The following is a 27,706-nucleotide window of genomic DNA, read 5'->3' as shown; positions in this document are numbered from 1 at the left end:
ATTAAAAATGCGAAATGTATGCTTAAGGCAATGAACATAGCTATTTACGAGAACGGACAAGGCATTCTGTTTTTCAAACTTCTTTAATGAGTATTGTTCCTTTTTTTTTATTTAAAGAATATACAAATTTATCCGAATAAATTCGTCATGTGATATCATCCATTTGCATAAATCACTTGGTACATTTTATTAAATTATGTTTTTTAAAAAGACTTTAAAAGTTTAAGTTTTTTAAAACTTATTTTAAAATTTTAAATATGAAGACATGGTTTGAAAATTTACAACTGTAATATACCTAGCCAAACCGACCCTGAAGTCCGGGACTTACCCAGTAATAATTATACTTAGTGTGTAAATGAGTAAGGAAAATTAAGCAAGACATATCTCGTCTATTTGTTAAATTTGGGTTAAATCTTGAAAAGGCATTTTTTGATGTATTAATTTTTTTAAATACGCTTTTTGAGCTGTGTCCATTTCTTTAAACACGCATTGGAGCTGTGTCCGTTTTCCTAAACACTTATTTTAAGCTGAGTTAATTTTCGTAAACACGCATTTTGAGCTGTGTTCATTAAATTTTCATATACTTCAAATATTTTACCAAGCAATTTATAAAACTTCAGATCAATTTTAATAAAATATTTTTAAAGTTTTAGTTTTGAAAGTCCGATGTAGTACCCATAAACAATTTGTTGAACTTTGTATTAAGAATATAATTACCAGCTAATTAGTTTCTTTCTAGAAAAAGAGTAGCATAAAATATTAGAAGATACTTTAATCGCTATGAATCAGTTTGCAATTCTCGTATTATAAATCTTTTTTAAGTACACTCTTATTTACATTTAGAATCAAGACGTTAAGATTTATTTTTAGTTTCATTAGTGAAAACGCATCGCGTATCTCTTAAAATAGAACTCATAATTTGATTTTTTATTTCCTACATTTAATCTACGAAATAAATTAGTTTTATTTATTATTTTAATATAAATTATTTGAAAACTGGTTCATTCGGAAAAGATGATCATCAACTTATAAAGTCTTCTTAGCTGAGCAAGGACTAACATGTTTACCAAGTAAGTGAATTTCCATAATCCACTTTTGTTAATATAAATAATTTCTATTCTACTACAATTTTATTAACTCTTGTGTTTTGTGACAGTGAAATCGTAGAAATAAAATTACAACTATTTTATGACTACACAGAGCTCTCAAATTTATAATGGGACTCCGCATGGCACATTTCATTCGGATCTGGACTGCTACAAGCGGAATTTATCGTCATCTTATCAACAGAAAGAATTTTTCATCCGTTAAAATTCGAACCTTTTCCCCTTATCCGACTTGCTAGTCTGTTTAATTTTTAACAAGAAACTCCGTTCCAGATTATAATGCAAACTACAATTGTTTTTTTTTAGTGTTAAAAGTCAAATATGTCTCTCTTTTTTTGACAACTGAAAAAATTTCTCCCTATTATAGACATGAGGAAATTAATAGAACAAAACTAAAAAATGTTCTATCCTCCACTCTGCTATAAACCCACCGATGTACGTGCTCTTAAAAGCTGTAGAATCGAAAGTCCTTTGGTCGGTCACTGAGCCGTACCATGGGTAGAGGGATCTGGAGAAAATTTCCTTCCGCTTCAGATCTATATCTGGATTGAGGAAGTGGCCACACAAATGAGATCACCTCTGCTGAGGTTGAGGATCAAAATTGTGCACCCTCAGGGATGCTTTTCCGACTATTGCCAATGGTCCATTTTGCAGCTCTAGTACGACATAAATATACCTACGTTCCTACTAAAGAGAAAAAAGAGAATTAAATTAATTCTTTTTGAAAAATATGCTTTTAAGTTTGAAAAATATGTTTATATGTTTTTAAGTGGACTTAAGTAAATTATTCTATTTTTGCCATACCTAAAGCAAAATACTTAGTGCGCATCTCTTTCGAAAGACATGAGTGGAGTTTGATCTAACTTATAGATGCACCATGCATTTTTGTTTTAGGTGTGGCAAAAGAATTATTTTATTTTGGGCCACTTAACTTAGTTATTAAAATTTTTATTCTATTTTATTATTGGTATTATCTTGCTTTGCGGTCTATTTCAGGTCTTTTACTCACAATTAACCTACCAACTTCGTAAATAGTTGTTTTAGAAAATTTTGTTGTAAATATATTTAATATCATTGAATTAAATTTAGTATTTGGTTCATAGCCAATCCATTACACGAGAGATTCTGCTCTGGGATATTTTTTCTAATATCCCGCGATTTTTTTTTCATTAACTAGAGAGTTTTGCTTTTACTCTCTTCACTCACGAATCTCTAAGATTTCTAAAATCATTTTTATCGTTTCTTGATGCAAATTGTTAAACCTAAACTGAAAAGAAGTATTTAAGTGAGTGTTCCCAAAATGTTTTATTGTACTAACACAATTGTATTTCCTAAAAGTATTTAAGTATTTTCTAAAGAAGAAAATTATTATAATTTTGCCACACCAAAAACAAAAAGCTAATAGTGCACAAAAACATAAAGTGTACTATAGTGAACTGGTGAAAAAAATGGGTTTGGAAGGACATGGGTAGACTTTTAATACTAATTTAAGTTCGTTATGAAAGTTATGGAAAAAATAGAATTATTTTCTTTTTATTACTTAAAAGGAGAAGTGTATGATTGAAAAAAAAAATATAAAGAGTAAAGTAAGATAAAAAAGTTTGTCAATAATTTATTACCATTAGTATTCTTTTTTCTGTATGGAGGTGTTGAAAATATTTTGATTTGCTAAGTGGGTAGCGGTCAGAAAGGTCGGGAATCTATGATTTAATAATCGCAATCTGGAAAATGTAATTTTAATGATACAGCAATTTTGACCTCTTAATCTTATTTTCACTAAATGCTATGAATCTGGAACTAACATGGAGAATCGATAAGATTTTATAAATAATTTAGAAACTCGTTCACCCAAAGTTAATATTGTTCAAAAAAAATTAATCTCAATATAATTATTCACTTTGTTGGTTATAAAAGTCCCGTATCATGGGAGAATAAAAAATTTTAAAAAAATGATTGTTATAAAATTAGAATTAAATATGAATTTCAGAAAACTTATATTTTTTAATAAAAAATGTAACGAATACACATTATAATGCAAATGAACATCAGTAAATATTAAGAATAGGAGAAATTTTGTAATCTACTATATCAAATCAATTCGATGCGTATTGTTTTTAAATCAATGCAACGAACAGTGCCGGATTAAGCGTAAGCGGGGCCCTAGGCCATTCAAATTTTTAGGGCCCTTAGATGAATTTTTTTTCTCATATATTTTTTATTTATTCAAATATAAAAAAAGTATTTATATAACTTTTCATTAAGAAAGCATATTTAAAATAAAAATAAATAACAATTAAATTTTACTTTATTTTGTTAAATTAGAACTAAAAAATAATCATAACATTTTATAATCATAACATACATATATATATTTGAAATTGATTTTTTAAAAAAATCATTGTTTTTCTTAATTTTTTAAAATTTATTTTCAAAAAAACATTGTTTTTCTTAATTTTTTAAAATTTATTTTCAAAAAATCCATTTTAAGGGGGCCCCTAATCATTGGGGGCCCCAGGCCATGGCCTAGTCTGGCCTAATGGGTAATCAGGCACTGACAACGAATTATATTTTATTACAGTTCCTTTTATGTATATTATGGTTCTAATAAACAGATAGTAGAATGTATTTAACCTCTTAATTAACAATAAATTGCATTATTACAATGAGAATTGTTTCAATAAGCTGTATCTGCTCCGGCATGTCATAAATCTATTGCATAAGTGAAAAGCCTTTTTACTAATAAAATTTTTTTTATGGGTTTTTTCAAAAAATTTTACATTTTTTCAAAGTTTAAACAAATGTTGTAATACGGAAATTTTTTTAAAAAAATGACTAATCCTGTTTTAATAAGCACACGAGAGATTCGCACATTATAGTTTTTACCATTGAAACTTTTTTGTACTTTTTTCTAGGCAGAATGTGTTTTATGCGTATTTTAGTTTCGCTATTGGATCATCAATCTGCAGAACATCATCTACAGGTTTTTATTTTTTCTCTTGTACTATTTAAAATGTTATGTAATCCTTTCCATGATCTTCTTTATACATTTCATAAAGAATCACAGCAGCCATAAAAAGAGCCCGCTCTAAGGATTTTAAATTATTAGTCAGTAAATTAGTCAAAATATCAAAAATATTCGCCAATTTTCGAAAATCTTCTCCAAATGCAAATCTCAGTAATTTTTTTATGATGAATCCCCCCCCCCATAAAAAACTATTTTATGGTATAGTTTACAATATTTAATTAAAATGTTCCATATTTCATAATAAATTAAGTGTCTTAGAGCATAGAGCGTCTTATCATAATAAATTAAGTGTCTTAATTAGTTATCTCTTATATTATTTAGACCCGATTCCAACCGAAAATTACTGTAATCGAGTAAAAAATACTGATTTGTTTAGAAAAATTAATTTTGAGGATCGAGATAAATATGCATTTTCCTTTCCAGTGGAAAAAATCATTCGCCAATATCTTCACCAAAACACAATTTTATTCACGAATTTTATGATTTTATCACATTTTGCGAGGTGGTGAATGCTTAGCGCGGCCACTGCATAAGTGTAATATAAGGTGTCGCGAATTCAAGATATAGCGAAAGTCATTTCATAATCTTGGTTTTGAAAATCTTCTTAAAAGAATTGTCTTATATATAATTCAAACATATACAGTGTGATTCTAAAAAGATAGGCAAAATTTTAGGAAGTGATAGTACACACCCAAGCAAACAAATTTTATCAGAGAATGCATGGTCGAAAACAAAGCGCAAAACCGCTAGAGGGCGTCAAAGTTTATGTTCTTATATGAGGCAAAAACACACCAAGAACGATGAAGTTAAGTTATAAAAACAAATTTAATGGCATGTGATTACAATAAGTGTTCAAAACAGTGGACGGCAGCGATTATGCTCGCAGTACAACGGCGAAGAAAAGATGGACGAACATTCTAAAACACACCAGGCATATCACGAACTTTCCCTGCAGCTGCCGAAAGCTTGGAGACAAGTAACGCAGCGCAGTAACTCGCAACAGGAATGGAGCTTTCAAGTTTGCATCAAACAACTTTCCAAATGCGCCAGCACTTTTGCGTTTCGTTTTCGGCCATGCATTCTTTGATAAAAATTGTTTGCTTGGGTATGTACTATAACTTTCCTAAAATTTTACCCATCTTTTTAGAATCACCCTGTATACATAAGATCTATTTGTAAGGCCATTATGCTTTTTAATTTTGGCGAAGCTGCTAAATTATTAGAAAATTCTTCGCACTTTATAATTGTTATTTTACTATCCACTTTGCAAAATCTCCCAATGACCTTACAAATGGCAGCTATGCATACATGAGTCAATTTTATTAATTATACAAACTATTGACTTTTATTGTTATTTGTTTTTGTGCACTCTTTCTGTTAAACCATAATATGGTTCATACTTGCTCCAACCTCCAATTTAAAACCTTATTAAGGTTGCAATGTACGTTTTCGCTGCATTATGATTCAAAGTACTTATGTTATGGTTTCATGCAAAAATAGATTCTCCTTTGCCCTTGTGACATATAAAGCGTTGTCCTGTATCCCGCAGTATTAAATTTAATAGTTGCACACTGTACAGAGAACGAATTTTGGGGAAAAAGAACATCCTTTTGTATAAGCAATAGTTTCGGCAGAAATCGGCAATAATTTCTTTGTCCTTAGACCGAGAACGGAAAAAAGAGAAATGTTCCAGTGATTCAAGTCGGGAAATGTTAAAATCAATAAAAATATTTAAATAAAGCGAGTGTAAATTAACAGATAAGGCACCGTTTGCTGTAAATGCACTTTAAACTTTCTTCCACTCCGAAAACATCAAAAGTTTTCACTTAATACTTTCATCCACAGTGATCTCCGAAATGATATGTTAAATAAATCGAAAACATCCTGAGATGACAAAAATTATAGGAACCTCTTAATATCGTCCATGGTGGGAGGTTATGCTTAAAATTAGATATTCTCGGCACACTCTTGACACTGTAGATCTAGGAATGCTGAATCCCGTCACAATTTCTGAGATGGAATGTCCCATACGTCTTGCTCTAACTACCATTCCACGTTCAAAGTCTGTTGATTCTCGTTTTGTGGTAATAATTGCTCCAAAAACATTCTAAGGTGAATAAATAGAATACGAATAAAAGTTCTGAAAGTACGTTATCCGTACTTAAATTTTGTGCACAATACTACTGCCATCTATATGTTTGCATGTTGCAATCCCATGAATTTTGCCACCTCAGTATAAATCAATGTGGTACAATTAAATAAGATAACAATAAGAGTTTTCTTCTAGAAATTACAATTTTTTTGAAAAACACCACTTATAATCTTTTTTTCCACAAAGCTCTTCAATGTAGCCAATGTATAAATGCATAATGTGGTTTGAAAGAAAATTATTTCCATTAGTCTGTTAGAATGACTGGTTTCATTCATAGAAAAATGCCACAGTAAAACTCAAAAGCATTTTTAATCATTTTTATAAATGATAGATTAAGCGCATATGAAATAATAATTAGTTATTATTCAGCCAAATCCCTATGGGTGCAGACTAAATTAAGATAGTATCAGCAAAAGAAAAACAATGTAAATAAAACACAAATAATGGTACAAAAATGAACAATTTATAGTTTCCGTTCTGTAAACAAGAATCTTTCTCAGTATCGAAATATAAAATGACAGGAGGAAGTAACGAGATAAACATGCTACAATAATCGAAAAAAAGTGGTTTAACCAATAAGGGAAGGAGAACAAGTTTGAATAAGATGATAAAAGAGGGGAGATGAGAAAGAGGTAGGATGGAGCGAGATCATGAACTAAATTATGAGAATTTTTATTAAATTATTAAAAGCTTTACTAATCTATTAAAACACAAGGTATCGACAAATTTTTTAAAATACCATTTTGCAAATACGTAAAAACTAGAGACATTCGAACCAGCCATTGCACACCAGGTATAATTTCAACGGTAGCGGATAATTTCGTAGACGGGAAATTTGACTGACGCTACCGAAGCAAAGATTTTCGTTCGGTAACAATTATTACGAGGGCGAGTCAATTCTGTCCCGATCCACCGACTTGGTGACCGCTGTTCTAAATAATGGTTTACTATTTCAATTTTCATAGAATTGAGATCTGGGGATTGTGAAGGTCAACACAACAAAGTGAACTCTCTACCATGTTCCACAAGCCAATAATTTTCAATACCTGCAGTAAGGAAGGACGCATCATCCTTTAGAAAGTAAAAGTACCCTTTGGCGTTAGAATAAATTGCCAGTTTAATTGGATATCCATGGCCAGCAACAGTGCTTAGGTAAAATTACTATTGTCACGAAATAGGGATCATAAAACATGCAAACCTACAGTATTCCTCGATGTTGCTGCAACATTATGACACAATAACTTATTTGCATAAAGCTGTCACGTGGACATAATAAAGTTACCATTCAAAGTATAAATTTTTTCTAGATGTATCAAATGAATGTGAGGGGGTGAAGTTTGTTTCTAGAGGACAGTGGCAAGCGAGAAATCCAATACGTGAAATGCGAATGAATCTCCCTGTGAACCATGTTATCATCATGCACACAGCTACCAAATATTGCAGGACAGAGGTTCTCTGCGAAAGAGAGGTTCGAGCCATGCAAGACTATCACCTTGATACTAAAGGTAAGAAAAATTGAGCTTCAGACTATCTGCCGTTGAGCTTTTGAACCTATGTGATAGAAACGATTAACAAAAATGATTTATGTTCGACAGTTGATTAGAGTCACCACGATGCACAATTACTGTCTCAATCCTCCAGCTCAGGCTTTCGTGGCTGGGTGGCGCAGTTGGTTTGTCGACGGCCTTCTGAGTCCAAGTCTGCGGGTTCGATCCCCGGCCCAGACACTGGATTTTCGGGATGCAGAAAATCCTCAGCGGCCATGTCGCATGATTATGCGGCATGTAAAAGATCCCTGGAGTGCCTTATTGGCTCTTGGCACTTCCGGCAAAATTAAAAATTCTTAGTGCACTTTAGCATCGAAATAGAGTCTCGGTACTGCCATCTAGTGTGGCGGAAACTAGACGTCCAAATTAACATGGCCAACGGCATCTTACCCATTGTGGTGGTCCTGAAAGAGTGGATACCACTTCTGGAGAACGCACTAGGTCTGTTCATCGGCAAGACTGATTGTGCAGCTCATTGGAAATTTAAAAAAAAGGTCAGGCTCTCGATAAGTTCTTAGGGGACAACTAGAAATAATGTCTTCCACTCAACTTGAAGAAGACACGTATAAGCTACTTCACTTATATTGGAGAGGTTGCAGCCTTAAATACAACTTGTCTCAGAGGTTCTTGATATGGTTCAGATCCGGGCTCTGGGCAGGGCGATTCAATTAGTTAATCTTATTGTCATCATACCAATCCATGGTGAATCTCAAACATGACCGATAGAATTTTCTTTCAGGAAGTAGCATAAATACAACCTATGAAATTACTGCAGCCTAGGAAGCGCACTGTTTTTCAAAAAAGTGCAGTAGATTTCTGCATTGAGGAATTTGGGCAAAAGGATTAGGTCCATTCCCGGAGAAATGGCCCCAGACTCTAACTCCACCTCCGCCGATACACATGGGTGTTCAATTACTTATTGGTAGATAGTATATAACATTAGTTTTAATAGCATTATTTATCCTTATGTTTTGATTTTGTAGTAACGTTAAATATAAGTTTATTTTAACTGAAAAAGAATGTTTTGCTTAAAAGTAAAAAATCAATACGACTGGATACAGATCCACAAGTATTAAACATCAGGAAAATGTTATTATTTCAGAAGTATATTCTTAAAACATACAGTTTTCATCTATTAAACATTTAAGCTGTTGGGATGGTAATTTATTGTATACGAAATATCACAAACATTCTTTACATAATGAGAAATAAAATAATGTTCTAATTCTAATAAATTTTTCCCAGTCTATACGGAAATGCTTTAGATAGGCTAAACTTGATCTAACAGTCATGGATAACAATTGCAAACTCACAGCAGTTATAAAAATAACATATTATTCGCATTAAAAGCATTATTTAATATTATGACGGTGCCATCGAGAAACAGTCTTGAACGAAGACCGTTTATTTATTGTAGAAACATTTATTTTTCTTCCAAGATTTTTATTTTATAAGCTCGCGCTTAAGTTAATGTCGACGGTAACAAAAAAAAAAAAAAAAAAAAAAAAAAAAAAAAAGAAAAAAAAAGAGAGAGAAAAAGGTGACATGATCGTATAGTTAGTTTATTTACGAACAAAATGTTATTTGTTTTTGTGGAAAATATCACTTTTTTTAATGGAATAAATAATAACGCTGAATGCAAAGCGATCGTGATAGTTGGTGAGTGTTGCCTTCCGGCAAACAAAACTAATAAATATAATATTTTTAAAAATTAAATTTATAAGAGCAAAGTAAAATTGAAAGTTTCGAATGTTATATGTCTTTAAAATCGACACTTTAATTTCCAAATCGATAAAATTGTTAAAGAAATCCAATATATTTATATTTTATAACCTCTTCAGTCTTATAAATAAAATAGTCGGATAAAAGTATTAATAACAATGAAGCTGAAAAAGGCAATGTTCTTTCTATTATAAGCAAAGTTGTTTGGACTCAGGTTTAGAATAATTCTTTTTCTACGATTTAAATTTGAACAATTAAAAATTATCTACAATGTTGTTTGAACATGCTTTTTTTTGGTAATTCGATTTCTAATAAAATGTAAGGGTGAACTTCAGATTTTCACATAAAAATGTTTATCAGATGCTGGGGGGTCTTCAGATTTTCCCACGAAAATTCTTTTCGAATTTTGGTGAGTAACCAATGCAACACACATCATTACATCAGTTGTAATATTTACTGAAATATTTCGTAATAGTTAATTTTTTTCATAGATGTTAGTCTGCAGTAGGAAAGAATTTTTTTAAATTCTGGTGATAGTTTAATATTATGAAAACATTTTTTCGTAATTCCCATTAAATAAACTCTTATTTTATCAATCAAATATGCATAGCACTACGCTTAAATTCAATGATATCTGAAAGCGAGGTATATTCTGTTTATATGTTACGACTGCATCTTTGTTACTGTAACTATTCAAAAAAAAATTTTTTTTTACTAATTAATTCTCATTTACTTATTTTTTTAAATTTTTTTTATGGTTTCTAAGGTACATTGATACTTAAACATAATTTAATTAATTTTTTTAAGTTAGTTTATAATCTGTTACTACTTAGGTTAATTATAGCCTGTTACGTTAATTGTAGCCTGTTAATATGGAATCGCTTATTATCTTAGTGGTATTTTTTTAAGCTAATTGTAATCTGTTACTACTTAGGTTAATTATAGCCTGTTATGTTAATTGTAACCTGCTAATATGGAATCGCTTATTATCTTAGTGGTAAAGATTTTATTTAAGGTTTCTTTGATTTGGCCTACAATTTCTTGGTTGGAGGAGATGGAAGAGTCTATGAAGCAAGAGGTTGGAATATAATTGAATCAGCTGCGCCCAACTATAATTTCAATTCACATGGTATAGCCTTCATTGGAAATTTTTCGCTTAATATTCCATCTAAATCAATGCTAGACGTCGCTCTTCGATTAATTGATTGCGGTGTACAAAAGGTAAAAATAATTTTATGTTTATTTATTTCAAAGTGTTTAAATTTGATTGATGATACATAATCGTAATACAAGTGAATAAATCATAACTTCTATTCATTGTGGCATTCGGTTAGTTGAATATGAATAGATGAAAAACATTTTTCTATTTTGTTCCGCGTTGAATCTCTTATTTTTCATCTAAAACTAAATGTTTTGTAATTTCAAAAAAAATAAATTTTTTTTCTTCAACCTTAGCTATCAATTTTACAAAATTCAATTTATTCTCTAACCATACACATCTTCATAATATACTTAAAAGTATTGGTGTATAGTTGTCTCCATTTCTGGCATTGAGATAAACTAAATATATTTTTCAGTGTCGGATTGTAGAGCAAAAAATATTAGAAAATTGACAAAATAGCAATCGTTTGAAAGAATTAATGCTAGAATATTACTAAAAATGAGCTTGCTTTTTACACGAAATGTTTTTACAATGATACCACAAATTAATTCTAATGCCCATGACAATATGTGATGTCAGTAAATAAAAAAAATAATAAATAAGCAAAAAATAAATAAATAAACAAATAAAACTATAACATTTAAAAAGTAAATAAAACTATAAAATTTAAAAAGTAAATAAAACTATAACATTTAAAAAGTAAATAAAACTACAGCATTTAAAAAGTAAATAAAAAATATGACTATATGCACTAGAAAATAGTACAGTTTACTTCGTCAACATATATGGTGGCAACTAGGGGCTGAATGTTTTTTACACTGTACTTAGATAGTTGTACACGTAGTTTTGATAAAACTACGCGAGCTTGTTTTTCTCAGTAACTTTTTTTGTCATGCGGAATATTTTTTCACACGTTATCATAAAGGTTTCGCTGGGGAAAAATTTTTTGTTTTGTTTTCTATTGCATGAGACTGTGGCGTAACTACCACTACAAATATTAAATACCAAATCACTAATATATAAGACATGTTAACTCGATTCTATCTTGAGGTACCTTTTAATAGATGAAGGTTGACATAGTCGATAATTAGTTCTCCTTCATGGGTGACCTGCGAATGTGATATGAAATTGCCAAAATTCATAGATGAAGGTTGACATAGTCGATAATTAATTCCCCACAAGACTTTCTAATGGATCTTGGGATACTTTCACAGCGCTGATTTCAAATCTGCTATCGGTTTCTCTCCGAGTTACAGTGCTTTTATACCATAACATTTCCATTTTATTTTTTGTCAAAATGTACAAGTTTAACAATGTTATATATAACGGGGGAGGGTCACGAAAATGTTGCGGCAAACGCCTAGGGAATTTAAGGCATACCATCAGGATTAAAATTGCTTAGGAAGCCATGCCCGGAAATGTCATACACCACTAAGGGCGTTTCCTATTTAGAACTGTTTCTTCGTGTGCTTCAGAAAAGGGTATGATAGGGGTGCCACGAGCGACGACATGGGTTCCTATGCAATTTAAATCCTGATAATGTGCCCTAATTCCCCTAGAACTTAGTTGCAACATTTACACGACCCTCTGTCATATGTAACGTTTTTAAACTTGTACACTTCGACAAAAAATAAAACTAAAACTGTTATTTTAATGAAAATTTGCAGCTTTAGGAGAAAAACTGTTTTCAGATTTGTCAATCTGAACAGAATTAGGCAAGATCAAGTATTTGTATAAATTCAGCAGAAAATTTGTTCCCGGAGTTATACTTTAGAGTTCACAAATAAAAATCGTCTTTCAGTTTTATCGTCTTTCAGTTTTATCATTTATCATTAAAAAACTAAAAATTAGGCGGCTCTTTTTTAAAAAAAGTGTATAGTTTTTTGCTTCCTTAGATCTATCCATTAAGCTTCCATTCATTAAGCTTTTGCAATCTCAATCGAGATCCTTTTTGTTCGTCACAGGTCTGTGTGGCATAAAAGTGTGAACGAATATTTATGCTCTGTTAAAGTATTTTCTGATGTTTTCCCTTGTGAATTGATTTTTTTTATTAAATAGTGAGTTTTATTAATTTTATATAGGGATACATTACACCTGGTCGAGCAATTCATGGACACAGAGACTGTAGATGCACAGATTCTCCTGGAGAAAATCTGTATGAGGTGATAAAACATTGGAAAAATTTCAAAGGTGGACGATTACCCATGTACTTCTGCGATAAGTGGTTATGAAGAAATAAACTGAATACGATCAGGGAAGTTCTGGCCCAGGAGGTTATGGACCTGGAGGATCAGGACCCGGAGATGTTGTTCTATATTATCATGAACAATAAAACGAGCAATACTTAATGAATAGTGTAGGAATTTACTCTGAAGAGGCAAAAAAACTGGTATACCTGCCTAATATCGTGCAGGGCCCTCACGAGCAAGCAGAAGTGCCGCAACACGACGTGGCATGGATTCGATCAATGTTTGAAGCAGTGCTGGAGATACTTGACACCATGAATCCTGCAGGGCTGTCCATAAACCAGTGGAAGTAAGAGGGGGTGGGGATATCTTCTGAACATCACGTTGCAAGGCATCCCAAATATATTCAATAATGTTCATGTCAGTGGGTTTTGGTGGCCAGCGGAAGTGTCTAAATTCAGAGGAGAGCTCTTGGATCCACTCCCAGACATGAACATTATTGAATATATTTGGGATGCCTTGCAACGTGATGTTCAGAAGATATCCCCACCCCCTCTTACTTCCACTGGTTTATGGACAGCCCTGCAGGATTCATGGTGTCAAGTATCTCCAGCACTGCTTCAAACATTGATCGAATCCATGCCACGTCGTGTTGCGGCACTTCTGCTTGCTCGTGAGGGGCCTGCACGATATTAGGCAGGTATACCAGTTTTTTTGGCTCTTCAGTGTATTATGGATCCTAGCAATGAGGTTTCAAAGTTTGTAATTTAAAATAAATATGTGTTGTTGTTATTGCGTCATTATTGTAGTCATAAAAATTTCTCCAAGTTTAAAATGATAGAAGAAAAAAATATTAGTTTGCTCACGGTGAAAATTTTTTTTTTATGTTGCATTTATGCAAATACTTGATTTTGCCTGATTCGGGTGTGGGGATTTATAATATGAAATTAATTTTACTAAAACTACAGATTTTTTTAAACATGACATTTTTAATCTATTTTTGTCTAAATGTGTTAGATTAAAAACGTTATATGTAACAGAGGGTCATGTTAATGATGCGACAACTATGAGAGTTAGGGCACGTCATTATGATTAAAATTTCACAGAAACCCATATCTAGAACTATAGTTATACGTGGCTAGGGAACACTTTCTCATTATGACCCGTTTAGAAGCACTCGAATTAACAATTCATAATAGGGGGAGCGCCCCTAGTGCCGTAGGTCGTCATTTCGGAGTTGATCCTCTTGAAATTCAATCCTAATGAATTGCCCTAACTCCTTTAGAAGTTTCTCTCAACGTTTATGCGAACCCCTATTATATTAAAATAGTGCATTTCCACAAAAATAGATTGAAAATGTAATTTTCAAAAAAAAAAAAAAAAAAAAAAAAAAAAAAAAAAAAAACTGTAGCTCGGACGGAGAAAACCGATTTGCACAGATTTAAAATTAGTGACAGGAAAATATTGAAGATCCGTTGCAAAATGTCCCACAACGGGAAAAAAAATGTACCCGCAGTGTAATCGAACAGGATTTTTTTAATCAAATTATTGCTAAATTTTCCTCCCAAATTCCAAAAGTTAACAGCATTTTAAATAATAATTATTCATTGTGGAAGATTTTCATGCTCATTCCCTTAATAAAAAGTACGTAAAAATTTTAGAAATCACATCGAGATTTCAACCGGGTTTCATAGTCACTTTTACATGAGGAACCAAAATTATCGTTTTGTTTTATTTTCAGTGCGCAAAAAAAAAAAAAAAAAAAAAAAAAAAAAAAAAAAAAAAAAAAAAAAAAAAAAATAGATGGGCCACCCATAAAAGAAGGTATACAGTTTCTTAAAACATTTTAAAGAGTGAAATTTTAAATTGCAAATTAAAAAATTGGAGCGAAATCGGGCGAATAGATATAACTTTTATAAAACTCAAATTTTAAGAAACTATTTTATAGATTTTGCTTAAATTTTGCCTTTTACCACATAAAATTGCATTTTTTAAAATGATGTTAAATTGTGTATCCTACAATTCAAAAGTTCTTCGACCTATTAACAAATAAAACAATACATAATAATAATTATTTACTAGCAATTATATTTTGCATGAGATTATCTTTGGATAAAAGAATTTCAAAATTCTGTACAAAATTTTTTAAATTCGTCTAGAAGTTCTTGAAGTATAGTGAAATATACAAAATATAAAATTAACATTAAGGGGCTTAAGATTTGGTCTGCTCTTCAGACCAAACTATTAGGACCATATCTCAGGTTGCTGTTCTCAGATTGCGGTTACTCTCGATGCATAATCATAAATCCGAATTCATCGAATTTTTTGTTGTTGTTGCCCTTTTACATTAAATGTCTCTTAAATTGGGTGATAAAAGACATAACTCCACGCCAAGCGTACGTAGATTATAGACATATCAAAGCTAGCGATGGATTTGCTTTGATTTTAATTTAGTTCTTTGAATGATGCTAAGATTAAGAATCTCTTGAGGTGTAGGTTTTTGTTGCATACAATTAAGCTATAAAACTACTTGTTTGAAAAAGTTGTTTATTCAGAGAAAGTATGTTTTTATGTGTGATTTCGTAACTTAAAATATCTTCTGCACTAATTAATTAGCATATTTCAGGTCACCCCTTGGAACAATTAAGATTGAGAACACGTGAAGATCCCTATAAGAGCAAAAGCTGTTCAGGGTGGCCCACTTTTTATTTTGTGCCCTGTAAAAGGTTTTCATAAAGATAAAATTGAAATTCGAGAAGTTCTTTTCCTGCATAAGCGGAACTATTTCTAAAACTGTGGGGAAACAGATTAGTTCCTTTGAAAGAGGCCCTTTGCTATAAGCTCTGAGAGCCTCAATCGCAGTTCTCTCCTCGCCTCTACTTCCGCCCCTGGAAATCACATTTTTCATTATGATTTAAGAGCCTATGGAAACAAGCACTTCTAAAAATGTTTAACAATTGAGAGAAAATAAATTTAGAAAAAAAAATTACTATTTTACTTAAGCTTGAAAAAAAAAAACATGCCTCTTGTTGGCGCCACGCTGTAGCCAAGTAATACAGTAAGTTGTTATCAGTGTTATCTCTTACTAAACGTTTTTATTTATTTTTTATTTTTTAATTTCGTTTTTCGAATTGTTGATTTTATGTAAGTATTGACTATGATCCATAATATTCCTTGATTTAATAAAAATAATTTTACTTTTAAGAGATTTAGTATTTTTTTATAAAATGGAATATAATTCTTCGGAAAAGTTTTGAATTTTATAAGAAGTTTTTTTTAAAATTAAACTTAACTAAAAGGAAATTTATTTAATACTCTAGTTCCTTTTTAAAAATGGATTCTAGATTATATATTTTTATATCAGATAAGGTGTGATCCTAAGTTTCAAAAGTTTTACTGTCTAATTAGGAGATCTAGAGTTATTAATAAAATGAGGGTCAAATATTACAATTTTATAAAAGTTCCAGTTGATTCAATCAAGTTAGATAGACATTTAATTATTGTTTTTTTTAATTGTTTTTTGTGAAGTTACTCATGTCAGTCGAATTATATATTCTTTTTTTGGTAATCCTTACATTTACAGAGCAACATCTTAGCTTTTTATAGCTAATAAGAGTTAATTAGAATGATGATAAGATATGAAAGAAAGGGTAACGCAATTAGATTTAGTATATATGTACTTACAAACAAAGTCACCTGATGTCGATGTAGAAGCTACTTGTTTCTTTGAAGAAAAAAAGCATAATGCTAAGGAATGGGCGTTAAATAAAAAAGAGATTTAAAGGTTTTTTTTTACACAAGGAGAAAACTGTGAAAAAACAATAATGGTGTATGCATTTTGATTTTTTTTACAGCAGTATTTTCAAATAGAAAAAAATGAACTGATAAATAAATAGACAAATCATAGTTTCAGGAAAACATAGTTTTCTCAAGCATAAGAATGCGAAAATATATACTATACGTACTGTGTTCTGCGAGAACTGATAGTCAAATTAAATAATGCCATCTGACACTCGACATAACCTTTGGCTGCTTTATGTCCGATTCATGACAAATACCGCCAATTTGACTAATGATCTGTAAGAAAAGAATAGACAATTTAGAGAGATCTGATAGTTAACGTTAAACATAATGGTAAACGGCAAACCATTATGTTTACTTCTACCAACAGTTCTGGCTAAACAGAGAATAATATTTTTAAACTGCTGATACTTGATGTCTCAAAACAAGAGACGGTATGAACAATCAACTAAAGAAAAATGGAAAGAGATAGAAGTTGCTGAGCTCTGCTTATGAAACCAACCCTTTATTCCCCTTAAATGTCAATACTAGTTTCTTAGTTCATCAAAAGCTTGCGCTGTTTACTGAAAAATATAAAATTATAAAATGCTTTTTGCTGATCATTTCAATTGCAATATTTCCGCAGATATTGCCCTCAGACTTGCTACTAAAAGTTGTTACTTTAAATTTATAATTTTTCTCATCAAACAGTGTCATCGAATTTTTATTCTTTGAAAACCGTGATCTTTTTTGGGACAGTGTATTATGATACAAAGTATTATAATGGATAGCTTGGAATTTAAAAGAGACTCAGGAGAAAACGCGTATTATTAAGCAACTGCAATAAAGTCACTTTGATTTTATGTGACATAATTGATTTTCTTCTCATTACGATATATTTTATTATTCTAAAGGGGAAAAGACACATTTTTTTAGATATGAGTGCATTTTTATATGTTAAAAAAATAGTTTTCCTTTTTGTTTTGTAAAATTTTGAAAGATACAGTTTAGTTTAAAGGATGTGTAAAATATAAATTATGAGTTATGTTTCTTATTTCATTTTTATTTTAGTATGAAAATGAGTCACGAAGTATTCTAAACATTATAATTTTGTTCATTGCTATCGCACTAACAAGTTTTTGTTTCTTTTAATTCAGATTGGATATGCTATGTGTGCATTTTATCTTAGTTATTGGTGCAACTATTTCCGGAACATCATCTAAAGGTTTAAAAAATTGTTTATTACTCTTTCTATAGCTTTAAATATTACATCATATGCTGTGTTTGGAGTATCGGGCAAATATACACCGGGCAATGGCACTTGACCTTAAAAAAGTATCAGTGTAGGGTATACTGGGAAAATGTGTACCGGGCTGTGGCACTGAACCTTAAAAAAATATCCAGGCAAATGTATACCGGGAAGTGGCACTTGACCTTAAAAAAACACCAGCGTAGGGAATACCGGGCAATGGCACATCACCTTGAAAAAAAATATCAGTGTAGGGTATACCGGGCAAATGTATACCGGGCAGTGGCATTAGACCTAGTATATATTTCGGAGATTTACCAAAGGTGTAGTCATACTAGGTCTAGTTATGTGCCATTGCCCGGTATATCCTACACTGATGTTTTTTTAAGGTCAAGTGCCATTGCCCGGAATATATTTTCCCGGTATACCCTACACTGATGTTTTTTTAATGTCAAGTGCCATTGCCTGGTATATATTTGCCCGATACTCCAAACACTGATGTTTCTCCTAATCTATCGTCAGTAACTATTAAAATATCAAATAAATGTAATTATATCCACGAATAAATTAATATCAAATCGGATGTAATGAATATTTCGGACATTCACCAAAGCGACTTTGTGATTGTCAACATTTACCGGTGAAAGTCAATAACCACCGATTTCGGTCATTCACAGTAGCATGCACATCATTTACATAATAACCTCATCAGGACGTTTATTTCATCCTATTAAATACGGTGATATGATCTCAGATCTCGGGGTTTTCAATCATAACAAACGCCTTTTAACATAAAATATATTTAGTAACAAGAAGGATGATGATAATGGTACAGTGTCATGGAGGAAACTGATTAGAAACTAACTGATTTTACATTGCTGCGCAGAGCGCCATCTATTGAGTTATAGAAATTATAATTAGTATGGAGAAATAATATTAACACATCCTTTGCCTAAATAGCATCCGGCATTCTATGCATGCAGGTGCTTCATACTTTACCGGTAACATATATATATATATATATAAATTAAAAAACGATAATTTATGCATCGAGTATAACATATTAAGTAATAATCAATTTTTTAGATTAAAAGTTTAGGAACAAAAATCAGATGACTCAGCTGGGATTAAATTCGAAGGCGTATAGCTCGACCGTAAAGCCATGAATTCATGGAAGCTAAAAAGTATTTGTCATTTTATAAGTAAATGAAATGAAACTTTACTAGGGCATATTTTACTTCAAAGGCAGCAAAAGCGGCAAATTTTTACCTTATCCAAGGTTTTCAATCAGGCTACTTGTTTCAAGCCTAATTTCGTTTAAATTCACTTTTACAGATGTACATTGAGCAAAATAAAAAACGGAGCACTCTAAATAACTTTTGATGTAATGCGCGGATTTTCAGGTTCTAGGATTCAATCTTAATGTTTTAAAGGCGTGACCTGAAATATGCTAATTAATTAGGGCAGACGATACTTTTAAATTACAAAGTTGGACATAAAAAAGTATTTTCTCTGAATAAATATAATTTTTTTATTCTGACCCCTGAAATACGGGAGTAGCAGCAATCTGGGAAATATGCTCCCAATAGTTTGGTCAGGAGAGCGATTCAAAGTTTGGATCCCTTAATGCTAATTTTACTTTATCCGTAATACGCTATATATTGAGAATTTTTTAAGCGAAGCAAAAAAAATTTTGCACGCAACTTTAAAGTTCGTTTATTCAAAGAAATGCCATGCAAATTTTAATTTTATTAAATATTTATTAATTTTTATTATTTCGTTTAATAGTCGAAAAAATTTTGAATTGCAATGTATCGTCTACCCTAATGCTTTTACATCCTCTTAAAGAATGCATTTTTAACTGTAAAAATACAAAATTTGGAAACTGAAAGATCAAATTTTAAAAAATTCGTATATTTAAATGTTATGTTTCCCAGATTATCGCTACTCCCTATATATCAGTGTTTAGAAATCCGAATCCGTCGTAAAAAAGGTATGTTTATTCAGAGAAAATGCGTGTTTCCATCTGATTCCGTAACTTCAAATAATGTCTACATTATTTAATTACCATGTTCGAGGACACCTCCTCGAGTCATTAAAATCGATTTCTAGAACGTGAAGATCCGATTATTAAATCAAAAGTTATTTAGGACGGTGCGTTTTTTTTTTTTGGCGTTTTATACAATTCCCTTGATAGTTAAATTTCCCAAAAAATTTTTAACTTAAAAACTTTTCTCAAAGACTTTTATATGGAAAAATAATTTTTGCAATCGACTTTTTCAATTTGACATTACTTTCTTGTCTTGTCTAGAAATATCCTATGATTGTGAGGGTGTAGATATAGCGACGAGGAAAGATTGGGAAGCTCGAAATGCTATGCGTGAAAGGGAGATGAGTCTTCCTGTTAACCATGTGATAATTTTGCACACCGATACAACATTTTGCATGAAGGACTGGCACTGTGTGAGAGAAGTACAGACTATGCAAAATTACTGGTTGGACGAAAAAGGTAAAAATAAATTATTTGCTTAAAGTAAGAAGGAATTATTGCTATTTATTTATGCAAGTATGAGTAAATTATTTATGCATTTTATGATTATTTATGCATTTTGCTTTGTATTTGATCATAAATGTAACTAAAACAAACCCTAGTTGAAAGTAAGAGGACATTATTGCTGTTGATTTGAACAGCATGAGTAAATTATTGACGCATTTTGCTACATTGCTAATTGCTGTATTTGATCACAAATTTAACTAAAACGAACCTTAAGTGTGCAGTAGTAGTACTTTATTTTACGTCGCACTGGAGCTACACAATGTATTAAAGCCGACTGTTTGGGAAACATTCCTGAGGATGATACGAAAACATACTTGATCCTATGGTATGGGGGTGGCTCCCCCGGTACGTTGGCTTAGAAGATAACATAATTTATTTGTATTTGTTACGATTCATTTGTTTCAACAAGGGTGAAATAACCGTGTATTTAATTGAAGAGCCGTGATGACTCAGGGGATAGAGCATTCGTCTTCCAATGAGGTGAACCGGGTTCGAATCCCAGCGATGGTTAATTGATGCATATTCGGCATCCGAATTGCACCGACCACAGTGCTGACGTAAAATATACTCAGTGATAGACGGATTATGGGTTTGAGTCCCCTTGCCGTCAATCTGACCGTGGGAGGGTTTCGTGGTTTTCCTCTCCATGTAACGCAAATGCGGGTTAGTTCCTTCTCCCAATGCATGTTCCAGGAGTTTCATTGTCTTCTGGATTGGGTTCAAAATTACAAGGCTGCGGGGTTGAGTATTAATAGTCGTAAACCCTAAAATCAGGTCGGCTGTTCGACGATGGTTATAAAATATTAAAACAATATATATATTTAATAGAAACTGTGGCGATTATATAAAGCTTTCAAACTCATCCATCAAGAATATGCGCACAAAAAAATAAATGGAACACCCTGATAATCTTTTTTATCTAGTGATCGGATTTTCACTCACTAGGACTCAATCTTAATGGTCTGAGAGGGTGGTCTCAAATATGCTAAGTTACTCGTGCAGGCGATATTTTTCGATACGAAACGTACTTTCTTTCAATAAACATACTTTTTATTGTTGATGGATTTGGATTCTGACCTTTAAAATATAGGAAACAGCCACAATCTAGGAAATATGTTTTCAATAGGTTGGTCAGGAAAGCGGTCTAACTTTTGGACTTCTAAATGTTAATTTCACTTGCGTATTTTACCATTTCTCAAGAAATTTTTAAGCGAATTAAAAATTTTTTGCACACAATTGGAGAGAATTAATCAATATATAATTTTTGTAAATATGCACAGCATTTGGGAACTCGCACCTTAAAATTTCAAATATGCAGATAAAAAAATTATGAATAAAGGAATGAATTATAGAGTTGTATTTAAATGACCTGGGCCAAGGGGTGACCTTGATCCAAACCATCTATGACTTAAATTTATCTAAGGAGAAAACAAACAAGGAAAATTTGTTAAAAAAACAAGTGGTTTACAGGCAAGTTAAACAATGTTAAAGGAAATAAGCAAACAGTTAGTAGGTTGAAATAAATTAAAAACAAATTATTTTTAATGATAATTAACCTATTAAACAATCTTAAGTGTGACACACCTGTTCCATGCCATCAATTTATTTTTTATTAAACTTGAAGTTGCAAATCCTTTAGTTGATTGTAATCAAATCAGTCCTGATGTGGGATCTACTGAAAATGTTAAAAACGGCTTACTGGAGATAGTTCTTCAGTAAAAGTCTCTTCCTCCATTGGTCAGTTGAAAATTAACTCGATCATCATCCCCCAGAACATAAGTTGTTGTGTCCCCCTGGAGAAGGAAAGCCTAGACCAGGTCCAGAAGGCCCCGTCGCGTCAGTTCCCCATATATATGTCCCGATCAATCATCAGCTGCCAGAACATAAGTCGGAACGAGTAACAAATTATAAAAATGCTTCTGGAGAATATTTAAAATGTCATGCTGGTTAGTAAATTTATTAAAATATAAAATAGAATACATATACTTTATGAAAATAGTTTCGATGAAAAGTCAATTGTTTTGACATATTTTAAACTAGCTGTCGGTAGGTAGGCACTTCATTTACGACGCACTAGAGCAGCACAATGGGCTATTGGCCACTGACTGGGAAACATTCCTGTGGATGATCCAATGACATGCCATCACAATTTTGATCCACTGCAGAGGGGATGACTCGCCTGCTTTCGCACCTCTACGACCTGAGAGCGAAGTCGAGCTCTTTACGGTAGAACAGTTTAACGAGGACCGATGCAGCGCACCCTCGGTCCCCACTCATTTTGACCAAAGTGGTCACCCACCCGCTTACTGACAGCAGGCAGTGATGCTTGACTTCGATGTTCTACTGGGAACCGTGTCTTTGCAATCATCCCACTGCGGGACAGCTAGTTGTCGGAGGTTCAACCTCTCATAAGTTAACCCGTAAGAATGGGTCATTAAGGTCAACTAATCATAATTCCAAATCGAACGGCATGATGATGACATTGCACACCAGGTGCCTTTACTTCCCTGACAAACTGGTACCTTTAGACAGCTAGGTAAGTTTCAAGCTGTCACCAGTATTATCAGAGATATTTAAACGAAAAATATAACGTATGCAAAATATAATAATGTAACTAAATTATGTTTTAAATTTTTTTTCATCAAATCAAAAGTATTCCTCAACTTTTGCATTACTTTTATTGTAGACGTCAAAGCATTTTAAAGGCCCAAACTTACTTAAGTATGTTTAAGGAAGTTTTCATTGCTATTTTAGCAAATTAATTGTAGCATTATAATTAATTGATATGCAAAAGATGTTAATTCGCATTACATTTTTTATGAAAAATAAAATAAGCAAATACTACAAAATAATAAGTAAAAAAAACAAGTAGTATACTTTGACGACCATCTTGGGTCACCTTTTAAATTTATCTCGTTCAATATAGAAACTTAAATGGTAACCAAGCCGAATACAGCAACTGTATTTTAATATTCTAAATCTGTAACTCCTTCTTAAATAACCTCATGTTTAATGAACCTGCATTTGAATGGTCCTATTGTAAGGAACCATTTACTATTAAACATCTTTTGACCCAGTGCAACAAATTGTGAATTCAGGGACAACGCCATTTCGGTAACTTTAATCCATCATTAAGTTCCTTAATTGGTGATAGCTCTCATTATAACATACTTTTTTACCTCAAAAGGACATTGGTGTTTATACATCAATCTAGCTTTTAACTCACAACCTAGCTGTTTTATAAAAACCAAGTTGTAGGTTCGATATGGTCGCCTCCGGCTCCTGCGCCAATAACTCAAACAACTATTAAACTAAAAACAAAAAACTCCTCAGTATAGTTTGAAACAATATATTAACAAAATTTTCTCTAGTCTAGCTGTTGCCTGCGGCTTTGACAGTGCGGAGGCATTTTCATTTTTTTACTATTTTCAAGAGATTGTCAAAATTTCTTAAATATTAGATTTCAATAATGATTTAAAATCAGTCGGCAGCTATTAAAATCATGCAAACTACCATAAGCATGGAGTTGGGGATATTTCAGCATATTAGGTGGCAGAAGTATTAAAATTATTTCCATCTTTGTCGTGAGAAAACTCATTCCAGTGCTCCATTACGTGCTGTACTACTTCCTCAAGCACCTCTTGATCTTAAGACAGCTAGCTCTTAATAAGTGCTTAACGTATAACTAACTATTTAACACTACTTAAAATATTGCAGAAGAAAATGGAACAAAGTGACTAATAACTACAGTGTTGCCAATAGAGAGAGAAATACCCGAGTTTATGATGCTACATAAAAGAAACATTATTTTATGTTTTCTGTTTTTTTCTCAGTACACATGAATTTGCTAAATTATTTTAACAAACCACTTTTATCTATATCGTAAAATGTTTTATTTAAGGCTTATGGGATCTTGGCTACAATTTCTTGATTAGTGGAAATGGAAGAGTTTACGAAGTAAGAGGTTGGAACTTAACTGGAGCTCATGTTCCCAATTATAATACCAACTCATATGGCATAGCCTTCATTGGTGATTTTGAGAAAGACATTCCAACCAAATCAATGTTAAATTCCGCTCTTCAGTTGATTGATTGCGGTGTGAAGAGGGTATGGATTTTGAACTTTTTTTATATGTATTTTTTAAAAGATTTTAACTTTTGCTTCATCGTAGCAGACGCACCTAGGGAAAGAAACAGGCTGCGACTTACAAGAAAGTTAAATGTATTTATATTAATCAAAAAAGTTTTTTAAAGAAACATAGTTCTCCAAAAAACGATTCTCGTTGCTTTTTGGTGAATGTTTTATAATTATGGACTTTAAAACTTTCAATTGCTAATAAAAGAAAAAAAAAACTCTTCATATATTTCGAGTGTACTATTGTAAAAGTTTATTGTAACAACAAATGTTGCATATTGTTTACTTAACAAATTCCTCCTTCAATTGACAGATAAAAAAATATGTCTATTGCAGCTTCACATTATTTAAATACTTTTCGTTGTTTAGAACTTTCAAGCATTTTCATCAGTATCCTAATAAATATAAACTATCACTCTGGGGATCCACTTCCTGCTCGCTACGCTCATCAACTCCCGGCATAATTACTTCACAATTATCGTAGAAACTTCAAGTTCTATTAACAAATCTCCGATTAATTGAGCACAAACACTTTACTCTCAAATACAAATTACCTCATTACATTTTATTTTATAACCGTCGTTAAACATCTGCTCAGAGTTTACGAGACTACCAATGTTCAACTCCGTAGCCTTGTAATTTCGCTCCTAATTCAGACGACAAGGAGACTTCTGGATCAAGTATTGGGAGAAACTTGCCTCCGTGGAGGACTTTTTTAATGGAACTAAACTTGACCATAACTTTTTTAATGGGACTTTCGAGAGTAAAACCACGAAAACCTCCCACGGTTAGCTTGAAGGCAAGGAGACTCATTCGTCAAACTCATGATATGTTTGCCACTGAGGGTATTTTATGTCAGCACTGTTGTTGGGGCGATACAGATGCATAGTTCTACCAGCCATTGAACCCAGCTCGCCTCAGTGGGATGCGAAAGCTTTATTTCGTTTATCTCATTCGATATAATGACCACTTATTTGTGATGAATAATTCCATTAATCATTGATGTAAAATTCCATTTTGCAAAATAAAAACGGCATTAGTCGGATATTCAATCCGGTTTTGAAGCGTGGAGGAGCGTTGTCAATTTCACAATCATGAAACAAATCCAGCAGGATACCAACAACTTTTTCTAAGTGCGTTATATTTAAAATATAAAACACTTGATGTAAGGCAATTTTGAGAAAAATAAAATGCTTAGTTTCTTAGTTACAGAAATTTTGTACTAAAAATAATCGTCGCTATTGAATTTTCATACTCTTCTTTGATCCGACAATTTCGCTTTTTATGCCAGATATACCGTGAAATAATGGCAAAGTGGCATACAGGTACTGCATGCAAATAATAATGCATTATGTGCATAATTTTAAATAAATAATATCCTTTTCTTCAAAACAATGAGAAGACAATTTTCCTAATTGTTGAAACAATGAAAAAATTTAACTTGCAAGTTTTTTCCAAGCAAACTAATTTTAAATTTTAAATGAACTTTGAAATCGGTGCTAAAATTTTCTCTTGCTGTTTAATTTTCAAGCTCCCAGCACAAACTGTTTTGGAGTAATGAGAGAAAGATAGATGCACACATTAACTTTTCATTTTACGAATGATTTTAAATATAATTCAATAAGAATTTTCGTTTTTAGGGTTATCTGACTCCTGCTCGAGAAATACATGGACATAGAGATTGCATTTGCACAGAATCTCCTGGAAAAAACCTTTACAATGTTATAAAATATTGGAAACATTTCAAAGGTGGACGATTACCCATGTATGTCTGTTAGTTGAAGAAAAGTTAGTTGACTAAGAGAAGCTTTGAACATAAATCTTACTTAAATGTTTAGATTTCTTAAAAGTAAAAATTGAGAACTGGTTTGATTTTGAGAGGTTATTTTAAAGAAAACTATACATTGTATTAATATTTTGATTGTTTTCATATTTTATACATTGTATTCCTATTCAGTTGATTTGAAAATATTTTTCTCTTTTTAATAATTTTTTATTGCTTGAAATAACTCTTTCATTTGAATCTTTTTCTAAAGGAAATTTTAATGGCGTAGTATAAAATCCGATATTTGGAACAAGAATTTAACTTGGGGGACAAAATTTTACATTTTACACCTCCTAGTTAGATTTTTTTTTTTTGACAGAATATATGGTTAATTAAGGAGTAAGTGATTTATGGTTAAAAATTTTTATTATTATTTACAAACTAACTACAAATATCCCAAAAAGGTTTCTTTTAAACTAATATTTTGATAAATCAAAACTTAACTTTGTCCATAGCTTTCTTTGTCAAAATTTTCAAAAGTCTGTTATTATGCTTTTTTTATTTTTATTTTTTTTATCCGTCGTTGAACAGCCGATCCAATTTTGGGTTTAAGGCTACTAATGTTCAACTCCGTAGCCTTGTAAGTTTGAACCAATCCAGAAGAGAAGAAAGCTCCTGGATCAGTACCCCCAGAGGTAATGATTTGTTATGGGAACATGGAGGACTTTGCAACTCGACAGATTTAACGTGCATCAGTCACCATTAACTACACGGGGAGTCTTCGGCCGGGGGGGGGGATCGAGTTATTATGTTTTTGCCTGAACTATAAATTCTTGTTTTTTGCCGGATCTGGTGTCGTAAAATAGGCAAATAGTAAAAAATTACTTACTTAGAATAGTGGCTCGTGTTGGAATTTTGAGAAACATTGGTTCTCTTAAGTAGCACACAAATTAAACCAATTGGAGAACATCTACAGTGCGCAAAAAAAATTACGGGTCAGCCTGATTAACTTTTGATCTAATGGTCGAATATTCTCATTTTAGGACTCAATCGTATGATTTGAGAGCATGATCTCAAATATGCTAATTGATCAGTGCTGACTATATCTAAAGTTTCGAAATCAGGCCGCAAAACGTACTTTCTCTGAATAAACATATATTTTTTTGGTGTTGTCAGATTCGAATTTCTGACCTCCAAAATATAGGGGGTAATTGAAATCAGGGAAAAATGGTACCAATAGTTTGGAGAGTTGTCTAAAGTATTTTATCTTCGGGGGGGGGGGGGTTNGGGGGGTTATTACTGTCATATTTTTTCTTTTCTT

The 27,706-nt window shown here is 32.0% G+C and overlaps 1 protein-coding gene across 1 annotated transcript; it reads left to right on the top strand.

Moving 5' to 3' along the window:
• Window positions 1-911: 911 nt before the first annotated feature.
• On the top strand, window positions 912-26,609 carry LOC107448418 (peptidoglycan recognition protein 3). The gene is made up of 10 exons (XM_071185600.1): window positions 912-1,070; window positions 4,019-4,086; window positions 7,591-7,788; window positions 10,568-10,773; window positions 12,796-12,938; window positions 13,070-13,249; window positions 17,838-17,905; window positions 20,241-20,438; window positions 24,388-24,593; window positions 26,261-26,609. Exons 1-10 carry the CDS (start codon window positions 1,060-1,062, stop codon window positions 26,396-26,398), a joined length of 1,416 nt encoding a protein of 471 aa, XP_071041701.1. The 5' UTR covers window positions 912-1,059; the 3' UTR covers window positions 26,399-26,609.
• Window positions 26,610-27,706: the final 1,097 nt, after the last annotated feature.

The sequence above is a fragment of the Parasteatoda tepidariorum genome, chromosome 1 (assembly GCF_043381705.1).
Source record: "Parasteatoda tepidariorum isolate YZ-2023 chromosome 1, CAS_Ptep_4.0, whole genome shotgun sequence".
NCBI lineage: Eukaryota > Metazoa > Arthropoda > Arachnida > Araneae > Theridiidae > Parasteatoda > Parasteatoda tepidariorum.
This window is presented reverse-complemented; position numbering and strand designations above follow the sequence as displayed.